Source organism: Mobula birostris, chromosome 24 (assembly GCF_030028105.1).
Source record: "Mobula birostris isolate sMobBir1 chromosome 24, sMobBir1.hap1, whole genome shotgun sequence".
In the NCBI taxonomy this organism is placed as follows: domain Eukaryota; kingdom Metazoa; phylum Chordata; class Chondrichthyes; order Myliobatiformes; family Myliobatidae; genus Mobula; species Mobula birostris.
In genome coordinates this window covers 63,906,879-63,925,403 of record NC_092393.1, presented here as the reverse complement: position 1 = coordinate 63,925,403, position 18,525 = coordinate 63,906,879, and the positions used below count along the sequence as shown (strand labels likewise).

Genomic DNA, 18,525 nt, shown 5'->3' with positions numbered 1-18,525 from the left:
GCCCATCGAGTGAAGACTGATGCAAAATACTCATTTAGTTCATCTGCCTTCTCCTTGTTCCCTGTTATTATTTCTCCTACCTCATATTCTAGTGGTCCTATATTCACTCTCATCTCTCTTTTACTTTTTACCTACTTGAAAAAGCTTTTACTACCCACTTTGATGTTGTTTGCTAGTTTGCTTTCATATTTCATCTTTTCCCTTCTAATGATTCTTTTAGTTGCCCTCTGTAGGTTTTTAAAAACTTCCCAATCCTCTATCTTCCCCTTAATTTTTGCTTTGTTGTATGCCCTTTCTTTTGTTTTTACAATAGCTTTGACTTCCCTGGTCAGCCACGGTTGAACTATTTTGCCATTTGAGTATGTCTTTGTTTTTGGAATACATCTATCTTGCACCTTCCTCATTTTTCCCAGAAACTCACGCCATTGCTGCTCTGCTGACATCCCTGCCAGCAGCTCCTTCCAATTTACTTTGGCCAACTCCTTCTCATACCACTGTAATCTCCTTTACCCCACTGAAATACTGCTACCTCAGACTTTACATTTTCTCTATCGTTTCAAGTTGAACTCAATCTTATCACGAGCACTGCTTCTTGAGGGTTCTTTTACCTTAAGCTCCCTAATCACCTCTGGTTCATTACATAATCCAGTGTAGCTGATCCCTAGTAGGCTCAACAACAAACTGTTCTAAAAAGCCATCGTGTAGACATTCAACAAACTCACTCTCTTGAGATCTGTTTCCAACTTGAATTTCCCAATTGACCTGCATGTTGAAATCTCCCAGAACTATCATAACATTGTCAGGCTGGGTCCGGTAACGAGGTCAGTGTCATGCTATGTCTGGTAGCCAGTTAAGTGTCATGCTTTATCTGGTAACCAGGTTGGTGTCAGGCTGTGCCTGGTAACCAAGACCGTGTCAGGCTGAGATTGGTAACTGGGTCTGTGTCTGGTAACCAGAACCATGTCAGGTTGTGTCTGATAATTAGGTCAGTGTCAGGCTGTGACTGGTTACTAGGTTAGTGTCAAGCTGCATCTGGTAACCTGGAGAGTGTCAGGCTGTGTCTGCTAACAGGGACTGTGTTAGGCTGTGTCTGGTATCCAGAACCATGTCAGGCTGTGTCTGACAACCACAATGATGTCAGGCTGTGTCTGACAACCGGGTTAGTGTTGGTCATTGCTTTGACCAGTACAGGAGTGTTTCTGATTCATGGAAATGAATAAACAGTCCACGTTTTGCACCAAGACCCTTCGTCAGTACTGGAAAGGAAGGGGGAGGACGCCAGAGTTAAAAGGTGGTGGGTGGGGAAGGGGAGAAGGGGAGAGGGGGGCTAGCTAGAAGGTGACAGTGAAAACAGGTGGCTGGGAAATGGAAAGGGCTGGAGAGGAAGGAAGCAGACAGGATAGGAATGTGGACCATAGGAGAGAAAGAAGGAGCCGGGCGCTGGGGGAGGTGACCGGTAGTTGAGAAAAAGATTTAGAGGAATCGATGTTCATGCCCTCAGGTTGGAGGCTACCCCAGACAGAATATGAGGTGTCGCTCCACTGACCTGCAGGTGGCCTCATTGTCCACAAGTGGAGGACATGAACCAACAGGTTGGAATGGGAATGGGAAAAGGAATGAAAATAGTTAATGCTAATGCTAATCATCAATTTTTTGTTCCTCTCCATATACGCTGCCTAACTTTCTGAGTTACTCCAGCAGTTTCTCCAGCATCTGATTAGCATTTCTAATTGTCCAGACCTCAGGCATGGTGCCTGATGTGTGGGAGTCCGCCCCTCCTCCCCACATCGTGACAATGCTCCTTCTTGTTGTTCATCTGCATATTGCTGCCAGCTTCCGCAATGAACTCACAGCGGTTTCCTGTGCCTCCAGAAGTGGATTACCTGTTTCTGACCGTACCGCAGCACCATGTCCCTTCCCTCCATACATTCCCAGGGAATATCACGGATATCTATCCACTGTTCTTTTCCTCCGCAATCTCTTCCCTTCCCCACAAATCTTTTACCAGTATCCGCCCACCCATCGTTTCCCAGTATAAGCCCCCATCCCCTAGCACAGCCCAGTCTGTACAGTAAGCGTCCCTGCCCCTCCCACAGTCACCCCCAGCATTGCACCAACTGGGGCACGTACCTTGTCAAAGGTGGTCAGGAGCACGTGGGAGTGGCCCGTGTGTTCTGTGGGTTAGAGAGGGAGTGAGTTAGCATGAAGGCCAAGAGCACACCCCTCCCCTCCCCACCCCACCCTACCACATCCTGGAACCCACAGACACATCCTGACCTGGGGACTCCATTTCCCACTCCTGCTCTTTCCCTACTCCCCACCACCATCTTTCCAAACACCTCCCACAGATCATCACTCGCTTCCCCCCAGACTCCTGTTGCCCAAAGATTGGACACTTTCATGGAACACCACTCCTCCACCCTGGGATATTGGTCTCTGCTGGAGGTCTGCCCTGGTGTACCCCTCTCCTCACGCTGCCCTCCCTGGCTGTTGTGCCAGAAATGGCCTCTGCTCTGCTCCCACCAGTGTTTGTACTCCTTGGCCTATGCGGTCAGGGTTTGGTTGAGCTTTCAGGAGTTGACGTGTCTGGTCCAGGTGGAGTCTGGTTGGGCAGGTGGTGCCTGGTTGGGCAGGTGGTGCCTGGTCGGGCGGGTGGCGACTGGTTAGGCGGGTAGCAACTGGTCCGGATGGCGTCCGGTCGGGCGGGTGGCTGGTCAGGGGGGTGGCTGGTCGGGGAGGGTGGCTGGTCGTGGGGGTTTCAACTGGTCCGGGTGGCATCTGGTCAGGCGGGTGGCTGGTCGTGGGGGTGGCGACTGGTCCGGGTGGCGTCTGGTCAGGCAGGTGGCTGGTCGTGGGGGTGGCGACTGGTCCAGGTGGCGTCTGGTCGGGTGGGTGGCGAATGGTCCGGGTGGCGTCTGGTCAGGCAAATGGTGACTGGTCCGTGAGGTGTCTAGCCGGGGGGGTCAGTGCCTGGGCCAGGTACTGTCTGGCACAGAGCATTAATCCCAGTCTACAGTGAGAATGCCATGGGCAGTCCCAATCTCCATTGGTAAGGAAGGGTGGAGCTGTATGGGGAAGTGTGGGGTACAGAGCATGTTCACTGGCTGGTTCCTGGGGTGAAGAGCTGATATAGAACATCGAATAGTACAGCACAGTACAGGCCCTTCGGCCCACAATGTTGTGCCGACCCTCAAACCCTGCCTCCCATATAAGCCCCCACCTTAGATTCCTCCATAGTCTAGTAGTCTCTTAAACTTCACTAGTGTATCTGCCTCCACCACTGACTCAGGCAGTGTATTCCACGCACCAACCACTCTCTGAGTAAAAAACCGTCCTCTAATATCCCCCTTGAACTTCCCACCCCTTACCTTAAAGCCATGTCCTCTTGTATTGAGCAGTGGTGCCCTGGGGAAGAGGTGCTGGCTATCCACTCTATCTATTCCTCTTATTATCTTGTATACCTCTATCATGTCTCCTCTCATCCTCCTTCTCTCCAAAGAGTAAAGCCCTAGCCCTGCTGCGTTCACCAGCATTTTGTGTGTGTGTTGCACTCTAGTTTCATATGATGGGTAATGAATGCTATGCTATCTCTCTCTCTGCTACAAACAACTGTAATGTTACCTCTCAGCCTCCCTCACTTCTGGGGAAAACAGACCTGCACTATCTAATCTTTCCTGACAACTCAAGCCCACCAATCCTTCCGAATCTTTTCTGGACCTTCTCTAGCTTAATCCCTGTAATGTAGTGACCAGAACTGCACACAATACTCCAAACTTGGCTGATGAAGTCCAGTGCAACTCAGTCCTGAAGCCAGGTCTCAACTGTACTATCAACAATTCCTTTCCCTGCTCGGCCCACTGAGTTCCTCAAGCAGTTCACTATTTGCTCAGGCGTGCCAAACACCATCTTCACCACCCCCCCATCTACCTTTGTTATCAGATCCAGGGAACTATGAACCTGTCCTTGGGTCTCTGCTCTATAACACACCCCAGACACATGCGTTTCACCATGGACAACCTGCCCAAGGTTAACTTCCCAAAATACATCACTCCCCACTTATCCAAGTTGAATTCAGATTGAGTTGGTGGTAAGGAAGGCAAGTACAATGCTAGCATTCATTTCGAGAGGACTTGTATGCTGAGGTTTTATAAAGTATTGATCAGATCACACTTGGAGAGTTGTGAGCAGTTAAGAAAAGATGTGCTGACATTGGAGAAGGTCCAGAGGAGGTTCACGAGAATTATCCCCAGAATGAAAGGGTTAACATATGAGGAGTGTTTGATGGCTCCGGGACTGTACTCACTGGAGTTTAGAAAAATGAGGAAGGATCTCATTAAAGCCTATTGAATATTGAACATAATAATGGACTCCAACATCTTCCCAACCACTAACCGGCCTATAATTTCCTTTGTTCTGCCTCCCTCCCTTCTTAAAGAGTGGAATGACATTTGCAATTTTAAGTCCTCTGGAATCATTCCAAAATCTAGTGATTCTTGAAAGATAATTACTAAAGCATCCACAATCTCTTTAGCCACCTCTTTCAGAACCCTGGGGGGTAGCCCATCTGGTCCAGGTGACTTATCTACCTTCAGACCTTTCAGTTTCCCAAGCATGTTCTCTCTAGTAATAACAACTACACTCACTCTGCCCCCTGATATTTTTTGAGTTTCTGGCACCCTGCTAGTGTCTTCCACAGTGAGGATTGATGCAAAGTTTATCCACCATTTCTTTGCCCCCGATTACTACCTCCCCAGCATAATTTTCCAGCAGTCCTTTCCTCACTCCCAAGAAGTCAAGCTGTCTTCTTCAGCCTCTTGCAGACTTGGATTGAGATTGTCAGATGCAGACATTGGGCCTTCAATTACCATAGCAGACTTGCAGATATTTGCAGAGCAGAGGCTGTGGGCAATGGGCCTTGAATTCAAAACTTTCAACTCAATCCTTCGCATTGACCACAGGACCTGTCGAAGCCCTGAGGACTGTGTCTCAATCTCAAAGCTTCTAACAATGGGACCCCGAACACCAGGTTTCGAATTCTGGTTTCACTGTTTCATAAATCCAAGGGTTATCATCAGATTCTGTTTCTCCTGCCCGCACAGAACTCACTGAACAATTGAGGCTGGAGGTAGGGGATTAGGGATTGAGGATTGGGTGTTGGGGGTTGGGGTTGGGATTGGAGATTTGGGATTTTGGATTAGGGTTGGTGTTAAGGGGTTTTGATTAGGGGTTGGGGGTTTGGGTTGGTATTGGGGATTGGGGTTGAGGATTGGGTGTAGGGATTTGGATTGTAATTTGGATTTAGGGTTGGAATGGGGATTTGGGTTTGGGGTTGAGAGTTCAGGATGGGGATTGGGTGTTATGGACTGGGACTTGGAGGTTGGGGCTTGGGGGTTGGTGGTTGGGGTTGGTGCTTGGGATTGAGGAGTGAGGTTTGGGATTGGTGTTGCAGTTTTGGGTTGTGGATTGGCGGTTGGGGCTTGGAGCTGGCAAATGGGATTAAGGGATTTTGTATTGGGGTTAAATTTAGGTTTGGAGATTGAGCATGGGGTTGCGGATTCGGGATTGAAGGTTGGACTTGAAGATTGTGGTTGGGGATTGGGGGTTGAGGACTGGGGTTTGAGGACTGGAGTTTGAGGATTGGTGGTTGGAATTATAGATTGGGGATTAGGATTGGTGGTTGGAATTATAGATTGGGGATTAGGATTGGTGGTTGGATTTATAGACTGGAAATTGGGGGTTGGGATTGGGCATAGGGGGTTGGTTTTGGGTATTGTGGGTTGGGAACTTTGGACTGGGGTTGGGGGTTTGGGTTGAGCAATTGGGGTTTGGGTTAGGGTTGCAGATTGAGGACTGGATATTAAGTTTGGGGTTGGAGGTTGAGGATTAGGTTTGGAGTTGTGGGTTGAGGATTGAGGATTAGGTCTGGGGTTGGGGATTGAGGATTAGGTTTGGGGTTGGGGTTGAGGAATGAGGATTAGGTTTGGGGTTGGGGGTTGAGTATTGGATATTATGGGTTGGGGTTGGGTTAGAGGTTGGGGTTTGAGATTGGGGATTGGGGTTGGGGTTGGGATTTGTGGTTTGGGGTTGCTAGTTGGTCTTGGGGTTGTGGATTGGTGGTTTAGGTTGGAGATAGGTGAATGGGAATATTGATTGGGATAGGGCAGGGTGATTGGGAGTTGGGGATTGGTTTGGGGTTGAGGGTTGGTGTTGTGTTTGGAGATTGCGGGTTCGGGATTGAGGGCTGGTGATAGGGATTGGATGATGGCGATTTAGGGTTGGGGACGGATTGGGGATTGGGGGTTGGGATTAAGGTTTGGGGATTAGGGGTTGGGGATTGGAGATTGGGGATATGGGATTGAGGTTGGGAAAAGAGATTGAGGCTGGTGATTGGGAATTTTGGATTGGGGTTGTAGGTTGGAGCTGGGAGTTAGCATTTGGGGCTGGGGTTTGGGGATTGGTGTTTGACGTCATAGATTGGGGATTGGGAGTTAATATTGGGCATTGGGGTTAGGATTAGGGACTGGGGATTTTGGATTGGGGTTGGATAGGATTGGGGGGGTTGGTTAGGATTTGGGGTTGGGATTTTGGTTTTGAAGATTTGGTTTGGGGTATTGCTTTTGGGTTAGAGTTGCAGATTGAGGGTTGGGGATCAGGTTTGGGTATTAGGGATTGTGGGTTGAGTTGGGTTGGAAACTGGGGTTGGGGATTGGGTTTGGGGAATGGATTTGGGGTTTGGAGTTTGAGATTAGGATTAGGGATTGAAATTGGGGATTCGGGGTTTGGGACTGGAGTTGAAGATTGTGGATTGGGTTTAAGGATTGGGGATTGGGTTGGGGATTCGAGATTGGAATTGGGGTTTGGGGGTTGGGTTTGGAACTTGAGATTGGGGATTTGGTTTGGGGTTGTGGATTAAGTTTGGTGATTGGGATTGAGGGTTGGGTTTGGGCAGGGTATTGGGTAGGGGATTGTGGTTGGGGGTTTCGGTTGGGGGTTGAGGATTTGGGTTGAGGTTCAGTGTTGAGAGTTTGGGTTGCTGATCGGGAATTGGGTTTGGGGTTGTTCATGTTTCAGTTGCATGACAAAGGTGGACATAGACCCCACTCTCCTTACCTTCTCCTTCATCCACAACTGCATGGATCACCATTGGGTATACGGTGCCATCAGTATTACAGACCAGCTGGGAAGAGATAAAATGAAGGTCAAAACTTGGGGTTCAGATCTCAAAACTGATTTTCCCTCAGAGTGCCAAATCCAACTCCCTGCACTCCAGCACCCCAAACTCCAAACTCACTACACTGTGTCACTGTGCCTGAAGCTTTCTGTAATCCAGACCCCACCCCCCCCAACTCTCTGACCCTCACCCCTCATCTGACTTAGTGAGACACCAAGAACGGCAGCAGGGTGGGAATAAAACAACAACAGCACAGGAAGAGGCCCTTCAGCCCATCACATACGTGTTGACCATTACGTATACCAATCCCATCTGCCTGCACCTTCAAGTTCCAGTTCGTCACCCGACTGCACATCTGTCACACGCAGCACACACAACATTAAAGTGGTTAAGTTAATAAAGCATCATCAAAAATTCATGTAGTAATGTGCAACACAGATAAACAGCAGATAGCAAACAGTAAACAGCTCACTGTGCTAGTGACAAATCTTGGCGGTGGTAGGATATTCATTAGTCTCGCAGCCTGAGGGAGGAAGCTGTTACCCTGTCTGGTAGTCATAGTCTTGATGCTTCTGTACCTGCTTCCTGATGATAGCGGGATGGGTGGTAGGATCCTCAACAATGCTTTGAGCCCTTCGTCTGCAACACTTCTGGTAAATTACACAAATAGGAGGGAGGGAGACCCCAATGATCCTCTTGGCAGTTTTTGATGTCCTCTGTATGGTCTTGTGGTTTGATGCCTTGCAACTTCCATACTCAAGAATGATGCAGCCAGACAGGACACCTGGTGTCTTGGTAGAGCTCCTGTAGGAAATTGTTAAAATGGGGATGGGGAGCCTTGCATACCTCAATCTCCCCAGATAGTGTAGATGCTCCTGGGCCTTCTTGATGAGGTGAGCTGCTGCCGTGAATTCAGGTTAGATCGTCCGTTCTGTGCACTACAAAGAACTTCGCGCTCTTCACACTCTGCACAGCAGAGTCGTTGATGTGAAATGGAGGGTGGTCAACCTGTGTCTTTCTGAAAGTCCACAGTCATTTGCTTTGTCTTGTTGACTCAGGAGATTGTTCTTTCACCAGTTGACAAGCTTCCCTAACTCTTCTCTGTATGCCAACTTATCATCATTGCCGATGAGGCCAACTGCTATTGTATCATCAGTGAACTTGAAGATGCAGTTTGAGCTGGATCTGGCCATACAGTCCTGAGTCAGCAGTGTGAACGGCAGCGGGCTGAGCACACAACCCTGGGGGCTTTGGGTGATGGAGCTTGAGATGTTGCAGCCAACTGGGGTCTTTCTGTCAAGAAGTCCAAGATCCAGTTACAGAGAGGGTGTTGAGTACCAACGAGGATAGTTTATCCACCAGCCTCTGAGGGATGATTGTGTTAACAATCAAGGTCTATGATATAGACCAGGGGTTCCCAACCTTTTTTTAGGCCAGAGACCCTTACCATTAACCAAAGGGTCAGTGGACCCCATGTTGGGAACCCCTGATATAGACCTTGACATGGCCATGAATGGATATGACATGGTCTGTATCCCTCCATTCCCTGCCTTCTCCGTGGATTGTCACCTTGTTGTGGTGGAGAGGCTTATGTGGTCCTGTGATCCCGAGAGCGATGCCCTCTGGAGCTTTGCTCCTGGTAGGGTCACCCATGGCGGTAAGGTCGAGGGTGAGATCCCTGACAAAGAACAATCCAGCCAAGACCTCAACGGTGGAACAGGCGGATGAAGTTACTTCGAACTCAATGGCTGTGAAGACGGATGAAGGCTGCAACAAATCCATCAGCTCCAATCGTCGTGGTCTCCGTGCCATTGGAATGAGTTGGTTGATTTGTGAAGTATTGTGTGCTTCTTGGAGTGCAACATCAAGTACACGTTAAACAAATACACACACAGGCGTCTTCACTCTGTGGGCCACTTCTTCAGAACGAAGACCATCATCCTTGACCTCGAGGGAGAGCCACGATGACGATTCCTTGCATGTTCTCATGTTGGTCTAAATGCCTCTTGGCATTTTATCATACCTGCTTCTACCATCTTTTCTGGCAACATGTTCCAGACTGTGACCATCCACCCGGTCTATGTTTCTCACAACTTTACACACGACACTCAGGCCACCCCTGAGCTAATGAAGGGAAGTATCAATTGTGTCTTCTCCATGCCTGTGCCGCCACCCTCAGGCATTCTTTGTCCTGTCTCTCAATTTCACAATAACTGTCTCCAACCCCACCCAAAGAGCCCCAGCTCATACCCCTCATGATGCCTCCTGCTCATCTGACTGTGGTAACTATTTGCCTTTCTACAGATACTGTACTGCCTGACCTGCTCAGCATTTAGTGTTGCTATTGTAAAAGCCAAAATGCCCCCATCTCCTAGAATGAGATGAGATCTCATTACTGCCTGCAGGACAGGGGGTTTACTGAGATGGTCTGGGGACATCTAAGAGGGGAAGCTTGTGTGTTTTGTATCCAGTGTAGGACCCAAGGGGATGCACTGCACTGCATGTGAAAACGTGGATACCCCCACCCACCTCCTCGTCCATCCAGTCCGAAGGATCAATGGTGTGAGTTGGCAAACAGAATTGCTGACAGACGCCACGCCTGTAATGGACAGTCTCCGACTGTAGGGAGCAGTCCTTCGAGATGTAGCTGTGCAGAAACCATTGATAATAGTGTCACAGGCGAAGACTGTACCTCCCCCGCCCCTCCCCCACGACACACGCGTTGCTCTACCCCAGTAATCCCCCACTCTCAGGAAGGTCACATCTGTCTGGTGACTCTGGGAGAATGGTGATCCCAAGGGTGCCCTCTCAACGACCCAACTGCTCTCAGGATCAGGTCTCCTTGCTCCATCCCTCCACCACTGGGACCTTCTCTACCCCAACCCACGGGAATGAATCCCCACTCCAACCTCATACCACCCACAGACCGGGTCTCTCTCCCACCACTCCTGGATTTGCTCTCCCCACCAACCCTCCACTCAGCACCCGCGAGATATGAACCCCCACCGCATCCCCAGACCAGCTCTCGCTCTAACCTAGCCTGGTACTGGGTCTCTTCCCACATCCCAGCACGCGACCAGCTTTCAACCCTCCCCACCCATGGAACTGTGTTTCTTCCATAATGGGACCAGTTCCCCACCTCCCCACTCCCTGAGGCTGAGTCTTCCCCCACCCCCAATTGCAGGGACCATCTCTCACCACCCCCCATTATTGAGGCTAGGACTATACCCGGGGAGGTGGGTTCTCACCTGGCACAGCCATTGTGGAACTCCTCAGTGGCCTGGTAGTAGATGGTTATGGCCACTTGCGCGTCAGCATCAAAGGTGAACTCAACGTTGTAGGGAACTTTTGGTACGGAACTGTCCTCCCCTGGGCTCTGCACTTCCTCTGGGCATCTGGGGGGTGTGGGGGAGAAGACATGAAGTCTTAGAGTCACAGCAGCAGGTCGTTCTATCTATCATGTCTCTCCCAGCACCATAGCCTGCACTCCCCTCTCTACTCCTCAGGGTCGTACATTTACACCACCAGGAAGAAGTGATTCTGTCATCACATCATTCCACTACACTCTTGAGTCCCACCCTCCTGACGTTAAATCCCTCAACCCCCACCACTTCACTACAAACCTAGCATCTCCAGTCCATCAACCCTGGAACCATTTTGGTGAACCTTTTAAATTAAACTTACTTTTCAGCTTGAAACTTTGCCTCAGTTTCTATCTGCAGAGATACAGCAACTGAGTGATTCTAACAGGGTTCTTTCCTCTCTCCTTCTCTCGCTCTCTGTACTGGATTACTTCTGACCCCCCTCTCTCTCTCACACACATACACAGGATCCAATGTGCTTGGCAACGGAAGACAAAGGGTTGTAATAGAGCATCGTTTTTCTGATTGGCTGTCTGTGATCCATAGGTGGAAAGGATCACAGGTTGGTGATCACAGTGACATAGGGGAGATGACCACAAGTTGGTGATCACGGTGATGATGGTGAGGTGATCACAGATTGGTGATCACAGTGACGTAGATGAGGTGATCACAGTGACGTAGATGAGATGATCACGGTGACGTAGATGAGGTGATCACAGTGACGTAGATGAGGTGATCACAGTGACGTAGATGAGGTGATCACAGTGACGTAGGGGAGATGACCACAAGTTGGTGATCACGGTGATGATGGTGAGATGATCACAGATTGGTGATCACAGTGACATAGATGAGATAATCACAGTGATGTAGGTGGGATGATCACCGACTGATCACAGTGATGTGGGTGGGATGGTCACTGGTTGGTGATCACAGTGATGTAAGTGAAATGTTCGCAGTGACATACGTGTGATGATCATAGTGATATAGGTGAGAGGATCACAGTAATGCAGGTGAGATTATCGCAGGCTGATAGATGCCACCACGTTGAGTGGACTGAATGACACTGTGAACTAGAATCTGGCCCTGCAGTCTTGAGTATATTGGGAGAAAAGTAGGGGTCTGAGGACGCTATCCTGCCCATCCTCTGCACCATACAGCACATCTGCATGATATGCTATCACAATAAAGTAGCTTCGATCATCAGGGACCACACCACTCAGGACGTGCTCTAGTCTCATTGCTGCCATCAAGAAGAAGGAACAGGAGCCTCAGGGCTCACACCACCGAGTTCAGGAACATGTATTACCCCTCAACCATCAGGCTCGTGAACCAAAGAGAACAACTTCACAGAATATCACTTGCCCTATCATTGAAATGTCCCACAACCTATAGACGCATTTTCAGTGCCTTTTCACCTCGTCCTCAATTATCTATTGCTTTATTTATTTACTATTACTCCTTCTTTCCTTTTGCACTTGAACAGTTTGCTGTCCTCTACGTACTGGTTGAACACTCAGTTTGGTGTGGTCTTGTGGTCTTTCATCGATTCTGCTATAATTCTTATTCTATGGATTTATTGAGCGTGTCCACAAGGAATTTAATCTCAAGGCTGTTACACCCTCGGAGGGAACACATTCCCAGTAATATCTCAAGGAACACCCTAAAGCAAAAAACGATATTCCTGAAGGCTTAGTGGGGCCAAGCTCTAGTTTACCATTATGGATTGAGGGTATTTATGCTGCAGCCATACTTGACACTGGTTCTCAGGTTACTCTACCGTACCATTTGTTTTACACCGGTATTTGACACATTTACCATTGACGTCACGCAGTGTGCTAGAGATCTAGGGTCTTAGTATGGATGACTATCTGTATGGTGGTTACTTGTCATTGAAGCTGGAGTTTTCGGAGGCAGATGTGTGAGTAGCTAAGGTTTTTGATACGTTAGCGTTGCTTTGTCCAGACCCGGTCAAGAAGGATGAAGCTTCAATTCTTGTGGGGATAAACACTCCTATTGTGAGGAGGCTAGTGGGAGCTTACAAGGAGAAAGTTGGAGAGAACTTTCTGAAAACATTGTCCATTCACCCTGTGTTCGGAGCTGCTTTTGAGGAAGTGTGTGGCTGCACTGGGCTGGATGATGAGCACAGACGAGGGACTGTGTGGTACCCAGTCCAAACCAGTCACGTTATGGCCTGGGGAAGTAGTGAGAGAGACTGGAAACCCAAATTTCCCGGAATGCCTGATGCCGAGGCACTCTCGGTGGATGCTCCGGAAGACCACAAAGAGGAGTCATGCCTACCTGCTGGGGTACTGGTGAGGCCCGAACTGCAGAAGCCCTCGGTTGTACAGGTGAATGGGATGACAGCGAGTGTCAGGAACACTTTGGAGTGGGAAGTCACCCTCAGGCAGGGGATGCCAATCGTGCACCTCTTCCCAGTGATGGTTATGTCTAGTGTTCCTGTGGGACAAGCCAGGGAGAAACTCTCTCTGAAAAAGGGAAAGTTGACTTTAGTCATCCAACTTTAGGGACTCCCTGGTACCTGCGGGTTGGGAAAAGAGGTTGATAAAGACGATGTTGAAGCTGGAAGATGTCTTTTCTACTGGTGAGTTGATGTGGGTTGTTCCACAGGCACTCACCACACCATCTGGGTGACAGAGGACACCCTGTTCAGAGAAAGGTCACGGCGACTGGCGCCTGCAGAAGTGGAGGACGTTCGGCAGCAACAGCGGAAGTTGAAGGGAACTGAAATCATCACTGAGTCTGGAAGCCCTTATGCATCTCCAGTAGTGGTGGCCAGGAAGAAGGATGGGATGGTACGGATGTGTGTGGACTATCAGGCTCAGAATAGGCGTACAGTCCCCAACCAGTATACAGTCCCGAGAATTGAGGACACACTGGCCTGCCTGAGTGGTGTGAAGTGGTTCAGTGTGCTGGACGAGGAATGGATATTATCAGATCCCCATGAGTGAGCCCGACAAAGAGAAGGTGGCATTTATATGTCCACTGGGATTCTTCCAGTTTGAAAGGATGTGCCAGGGCATATTAGGAGCCCCGGCGACTTTCCAGCATGTCATGGTGAAAACGGTGGGGGATATGAACTTGCTTGAGGTTTTGGTATACGTGGATGATCTCATAGTGTTCGGATCTACCTTGGAGGAACATGAAGCAAGGCTACTGAAGGTGCTGGGCCACCTGAAAGCTGACTTTGCCTGGGCAAGTACCAGTTCTGTCAACTATGTCGGACACATAGTCTCATGGATGGAGTAGTTAGAGATCCATCTAAGATAGAGGCAGTGATCACATGGCCAAGGCCCCAGGCTGTGAGCGCCTTGCGCTCATTCCATGGGCTCCTTGGATACTATCGGATGTTCATGAAGGACTATGCTAAAGTGAGTCACCCTTTAAATCAGCTTCTGTGCAGTTACCCTCCCTAGGGGAAGAAAGGGAGGACAAAAGGAGAGGATGGTAAAGATTATCTTCGCCTTTCGGAGCCTTTTGGAGTGAGATGGGATGCGAAATGTGAAGAGACCTTTCAGTTGCTGAGGGAGCTGCTGACAAAAGCACCTGGCTGGCTTTTGCAGACTCCCAGTTACCATATGTACTGCATACAGATGCCAGCCGAGAGGGCTTTGGGGGTGTTCTGTATCAGGATCAGGGCACAGAGTTGAGACCTGTCACGTTTGTCAACCAGAGTTTGTCACCCTCTGAGCAAAACTACCCAACACACAAATTGGGGTTCCTGGCATTGAAATGGGCTGTGGTAAATAAGCTAAGTGACTATCTATATGGTGCCAAGTTTGAGGTGAGGATGGACAACAACCCATTAACATATACCCTGACCTTGGTGAAATTAGATGCCACAGGCCATCGGTGGTTGACAGCGTTGTCTGCCTACGATTTCAGCCTGAAGCACCGGCCGGGGAGTCGAAACACTGACGTCCTTGCATTGTCCAACGTGCACAGGAAGAACTGGACAGGGACGGAGAGTGGGAGAGCGTTCCTGCCGCTGGAGTCAAAGCCATGTGCCAGTTTTCCATCACGGGGAAGGCAGAGGAAAGGCAGGGGCAGGATCGAGCGGTCGATCATTTGGGAGCTTCTGGTGGCGCCATTCCACAAGCTTACTGCAACCTGAAGGCAAAGCAGTTGCCAGAATTGAGTCCTGGGAAAGTGGCCGCTACTCAGCGAGATGACCTATGCATTGGTACAGTTTGGTGAGCAGCTGCGAAACAGGACATGACCAAAGCAGACAAGATGAAACACTCTGCAGTGCCTCCATTACTGAGAGAATGGACCAGATTGGAGTTAAGGAACCAGATCCTACACCGGGTCACGTTACTTCCGGACCGATCTCGGCATTCCCAGCCGGTTCTACCAAAGAAGTATCAGAAGATTGTGATGAAGTCACTTCGTGATGATTCCAGCCATTTGGGGGTTGACTAGACCTATGGATTGCTCAGAGATCGGTTCTACTGGCCCTGAATGAAGCCAGAGGTCGAACAGTACTGCAAGTCGTGCATTCGATGCATACCGAGGAGAACGCTGCCTACGAGGACCACTCCGTTATCCCACTTGCAGAGTGCGGTGCCACTTGACCTGGTGTGTATGGATTTCCGGTCAATAGAGCCCAATGCCAGCAACATGACGAATGTCTTGGTTATTACGGATCATTACACTGGATGTGTGCAAGCCTTCCCTACCAAGGATCAGAGGGTGTCCACCATAGCCAAAGTGTTACAGGGAGAAGTATTTCATTTATTATGGCCTCTGCAGGTGGATACATAGTGATCAGGGACGGGATTTTGAAAGTAGGTTCATACATGAGTTACTGAGCATGCTTTGGAATCAAGAAGTCAAGGACTACGCCTTATCACCCGCAGGGTGATCCCCAGCCTGAGAGGTTCAATCAAATCTTGCTGGACATGCTCGGAACCTTGGAGGTCACTAGAAAGAACAAGTGGAGTCAACATATTAGGCATCTGGTCCACTAATACAACCATACACAAAATGAAGCTACCGGTTACTAGCCTACGAGGGGTGATTGATATGTTCATAGCCTAAGGTAAAAGGAGTCAACTTTAGGAACCTAGCACACTTATTACTCAACATAATCCCCTCCTACATGTGCACACTTAGTCCAGCGGTCGTGGAGCATACGGATCCCTTCTTTGTAGAAGTCGGCGTCTTGGACCTCTGGAAGTGGTCCGCAGCAGGGGTGATTGATAAGTTTGTGGCCTAAGGTGGAAGGAGATGAGTTATTAACTTCAAACTTTCTGCATTTTCACTCAAAGAGTTGAACTGCATGTGCATGTAACAAGAGCTGTGTAACACATCTCCTATATTAGGCCATGAACGTATCAATCACCCCTGCTGTGGACCACTTCTGGAGGTCCAAGACGCCGACTGCTACAAAGAAGGGACCCGTATGCTCCACGATCGCTGGACTAAGTGTGTAAATGTAGGAAAAATAAATGTGCTAGGTTTTCTAAAACTGACTCGTTCTACCTTAGACCACGAACTTATCAATCACCCCTCGTATTATCTGATGTTTGGGCGTTGACCTCTGTTCTGGGACTGGTGGGGAAAATCTACAACAGAAGACTTATCTGAAGTATGCATCAGATATGAAAAGGGAGCTGAAAAAGGCTTATGAAATAGCTAAGGTCTCAGCTACCAAGTGACAGAGGGATCAGCAGCACTGGGGCTCCACAGGGGACTGTCTTGTCTCCCTTTCTCTTCACTATTTACACCTCGGACTTCAACTACTGCACAGAGTCTCGTCACCTTCAGAAGTTTTCGGATGACTCTGCCATAGTTGGATGCATCAGCAAGGGAGATGAGGCTGAGTACAGGGCTACGGTAGGAAACTTTGTCACATGGTGTGAGCAGAATTATCTGCAGCTTAATGTGAAAAAGACTAAGGAGCTGGTTGTAGACCTGAGGAGAGCTAAGGTACCGGTGACCCCTGTTTCCATCCAGGGGGTCAGGGTGGACATGGTGGAGGATTACAAATACCTGGGGATACGAATTGACAATAAACTGGACTGGTCAAAGAACACTGAGGCTGTCTACAAGAAGGGTCAGAGCCGTCTCTATTTTCTGAGGAGACTGAGGTCCTTTAACATCTGCCGGACGATGCTGAGGATGTCCTACGAGTCTGTGCTGGCCAGTGCTATCATGTTTGCTGTTGTGTGCTGGGGCAGCAGGCTGAGGGTAGCAGACACCAACAGAATCAACAAACTCATTCGTAAGGCCAGTGATGTTGTGGGGATGGAACTGGACTCTCTGATGGTGGTGTCTGAAAAGAGGATGCTGTCCAAGTTGCATACCATCTTGATCAATGTCTCCCATCCACTACATAATGTACTGGTTGGGCACAGGAGTACATTCAGCCAGAGACTCATTCCACCGAGATGCAACACAGAGCGTCATAGGAAGTCATTCCTGCCTGTGGCCATCAAACTTTACAACTCCTCCCTTGGAGGGTCAGACACCCTGAGCCAATAGGCTGGTCCTGGACATTTCATAATTTACTGGCATAATTTTACATATTACTATTTAACTATTTATGGTTTTATTACTATTTATTATTTATGGTGCAACTGTAACGAAAACCAATTTCCCCGGGATCAATAAAGTATGACTATGACAAGCAGAACCAAGGAAATAAGAGGAGATGTGATCAAAAGGTGAGGTTCTCCCGACTAATGCCTGGAGACTGAGGCCTCATAAGGAATTTGGGGCTACCTGGGAAGCACAAGCTGGCTGACAGCTGGGTGGCTACACCTGATGTAGTGGAGAGTCAGATGCCAAATGTACCAGTGTTCCAGCTGAAACCAGAGAATGGGAATGGGCCTGTCAACATGGGCCTAAACAAGAAATAAGGAAAGGGAAGATGGAGTATGAAAGTAAATTAGCACAAAATATAAAAACAGACAGCAAAAGTTTGTATAAATATATAAAGCAGAAGAGGGTGGTTAAAGATAGAAGTAGGAAAGTTGTTTCCATTGGTCGGTGAGACTAGAACTAGGGGACATTGCCTCAAGATTCAGGGGAGAAGATTTAGGACGGAGATGAGGAGAAACTGTTTTTCCCAGAGAGTAGTGTATCTGTGGAATTCTCTGCCCATGGAAGCAGATGAGGCTTCCTCACTAAATATATTTAAGAAACAGTTAGATAGATTTTACATAGTAAGGGAATTAAGGGTTATGGGGAAAAGGCAGGTAGATGGAGCTGAGTTTACGGACAGATCAGCCATGATCTTATTGAATGGCGAGGCAGGCTCAATGGGCCGGATGGCCTAATCCTGCTCCTATTTCTTGTGTTCTTAAGATTCTCCACCAGAACCACCTTCTATCTCTAGGACAAGAGGTACATGTTGACCCAGAGCCTGACCTGGACCCTACGCTGAGCAAGAGGAGTAAGGTGACGTGCGTGAATTTTGTATGTTTCTATAAGATCCCCTCTCATTCTTCTGAATTCCAGAGAGTATAGTCCCAGGCAACTCAATCTCTCCTCGTAGGTTAACCCCTTCGTCTCTGGAATCAACCTGGTGAACCTCCTCTGCTCTGCCTCCAAAGCCAGTATATCCTTCCTCAAATACAAAAGAGTGTTGCAGGTACTAGGGTAGGTAGTAGATACAGAAGAGAGGAGACTGTGTGGACTAGGTTAAGGCTGGGGCACTGTGCATTAAACAAAACATTGAAAATACTAGGGAAACACCAGACAGGATTGTGTGAGGAATGTCAGGAAGAGGAGTCAGTAGAACATGTAGTTCTGAGCTGCAGGAAGTATGGGATACAGAGAGAGATGATGAGAATTAATCTAAGGGAATTGGGGGTGCAGGAATTCACATTAAAAGGGTTGTTGGGCATGGGTGAGAGAGCACAGGTCCGGGTATTTTTAGCTTTCTTAAGGAGTACGGGGGTTTTTTATAGGATATGATGGATAAGCAGGAAGAGGGTACTAGGATGGCCAAAGATGGGAGGATAAAGT

At 48.7% G+C, this 18,525-nt stretch overlaps 1 protein-coding gene across 3 annotated transcripts in view; it reads right to left on the bottom strand.

Annotated features, from left to right (window-relative positions):
- Nucleotides 1–18,525, bottom strand: part of rnf157 (ring finger protein 157) — an 80,899-nt gene that overhangs the window by 54,527 nt on the left and 7,847 nt on the right. For 2 of the 3 annotated variants that reach the window (XM_072242234.1, XM_072242235.1), the window contains exons 4-7: nt 10,420–10,566; nt 9,701–9,818; nt 7,111–7,177; nt 2,131–2,174 (exon numbers count right to left, since the gene is read on the bottom strand). In XM_072242234.1, the coding sequence (XP_072098335.1) occupies nt 2,131–2,174; nt 7,111–7,177; nt 9,701–9,818; nt 10,420–10,566 (376 nt within the window). Of the gene's footprint in view, nt 1–2,130; nt 2,175–7,110; nt 7,178–9,700; nt 9,819–10,419; nt 10,567–12,831; nt 12,991–18,525 lie in introns of all 3 variants that reach the window. The other variant, XM_072242233.1, reaches the window with a different exon arrangement.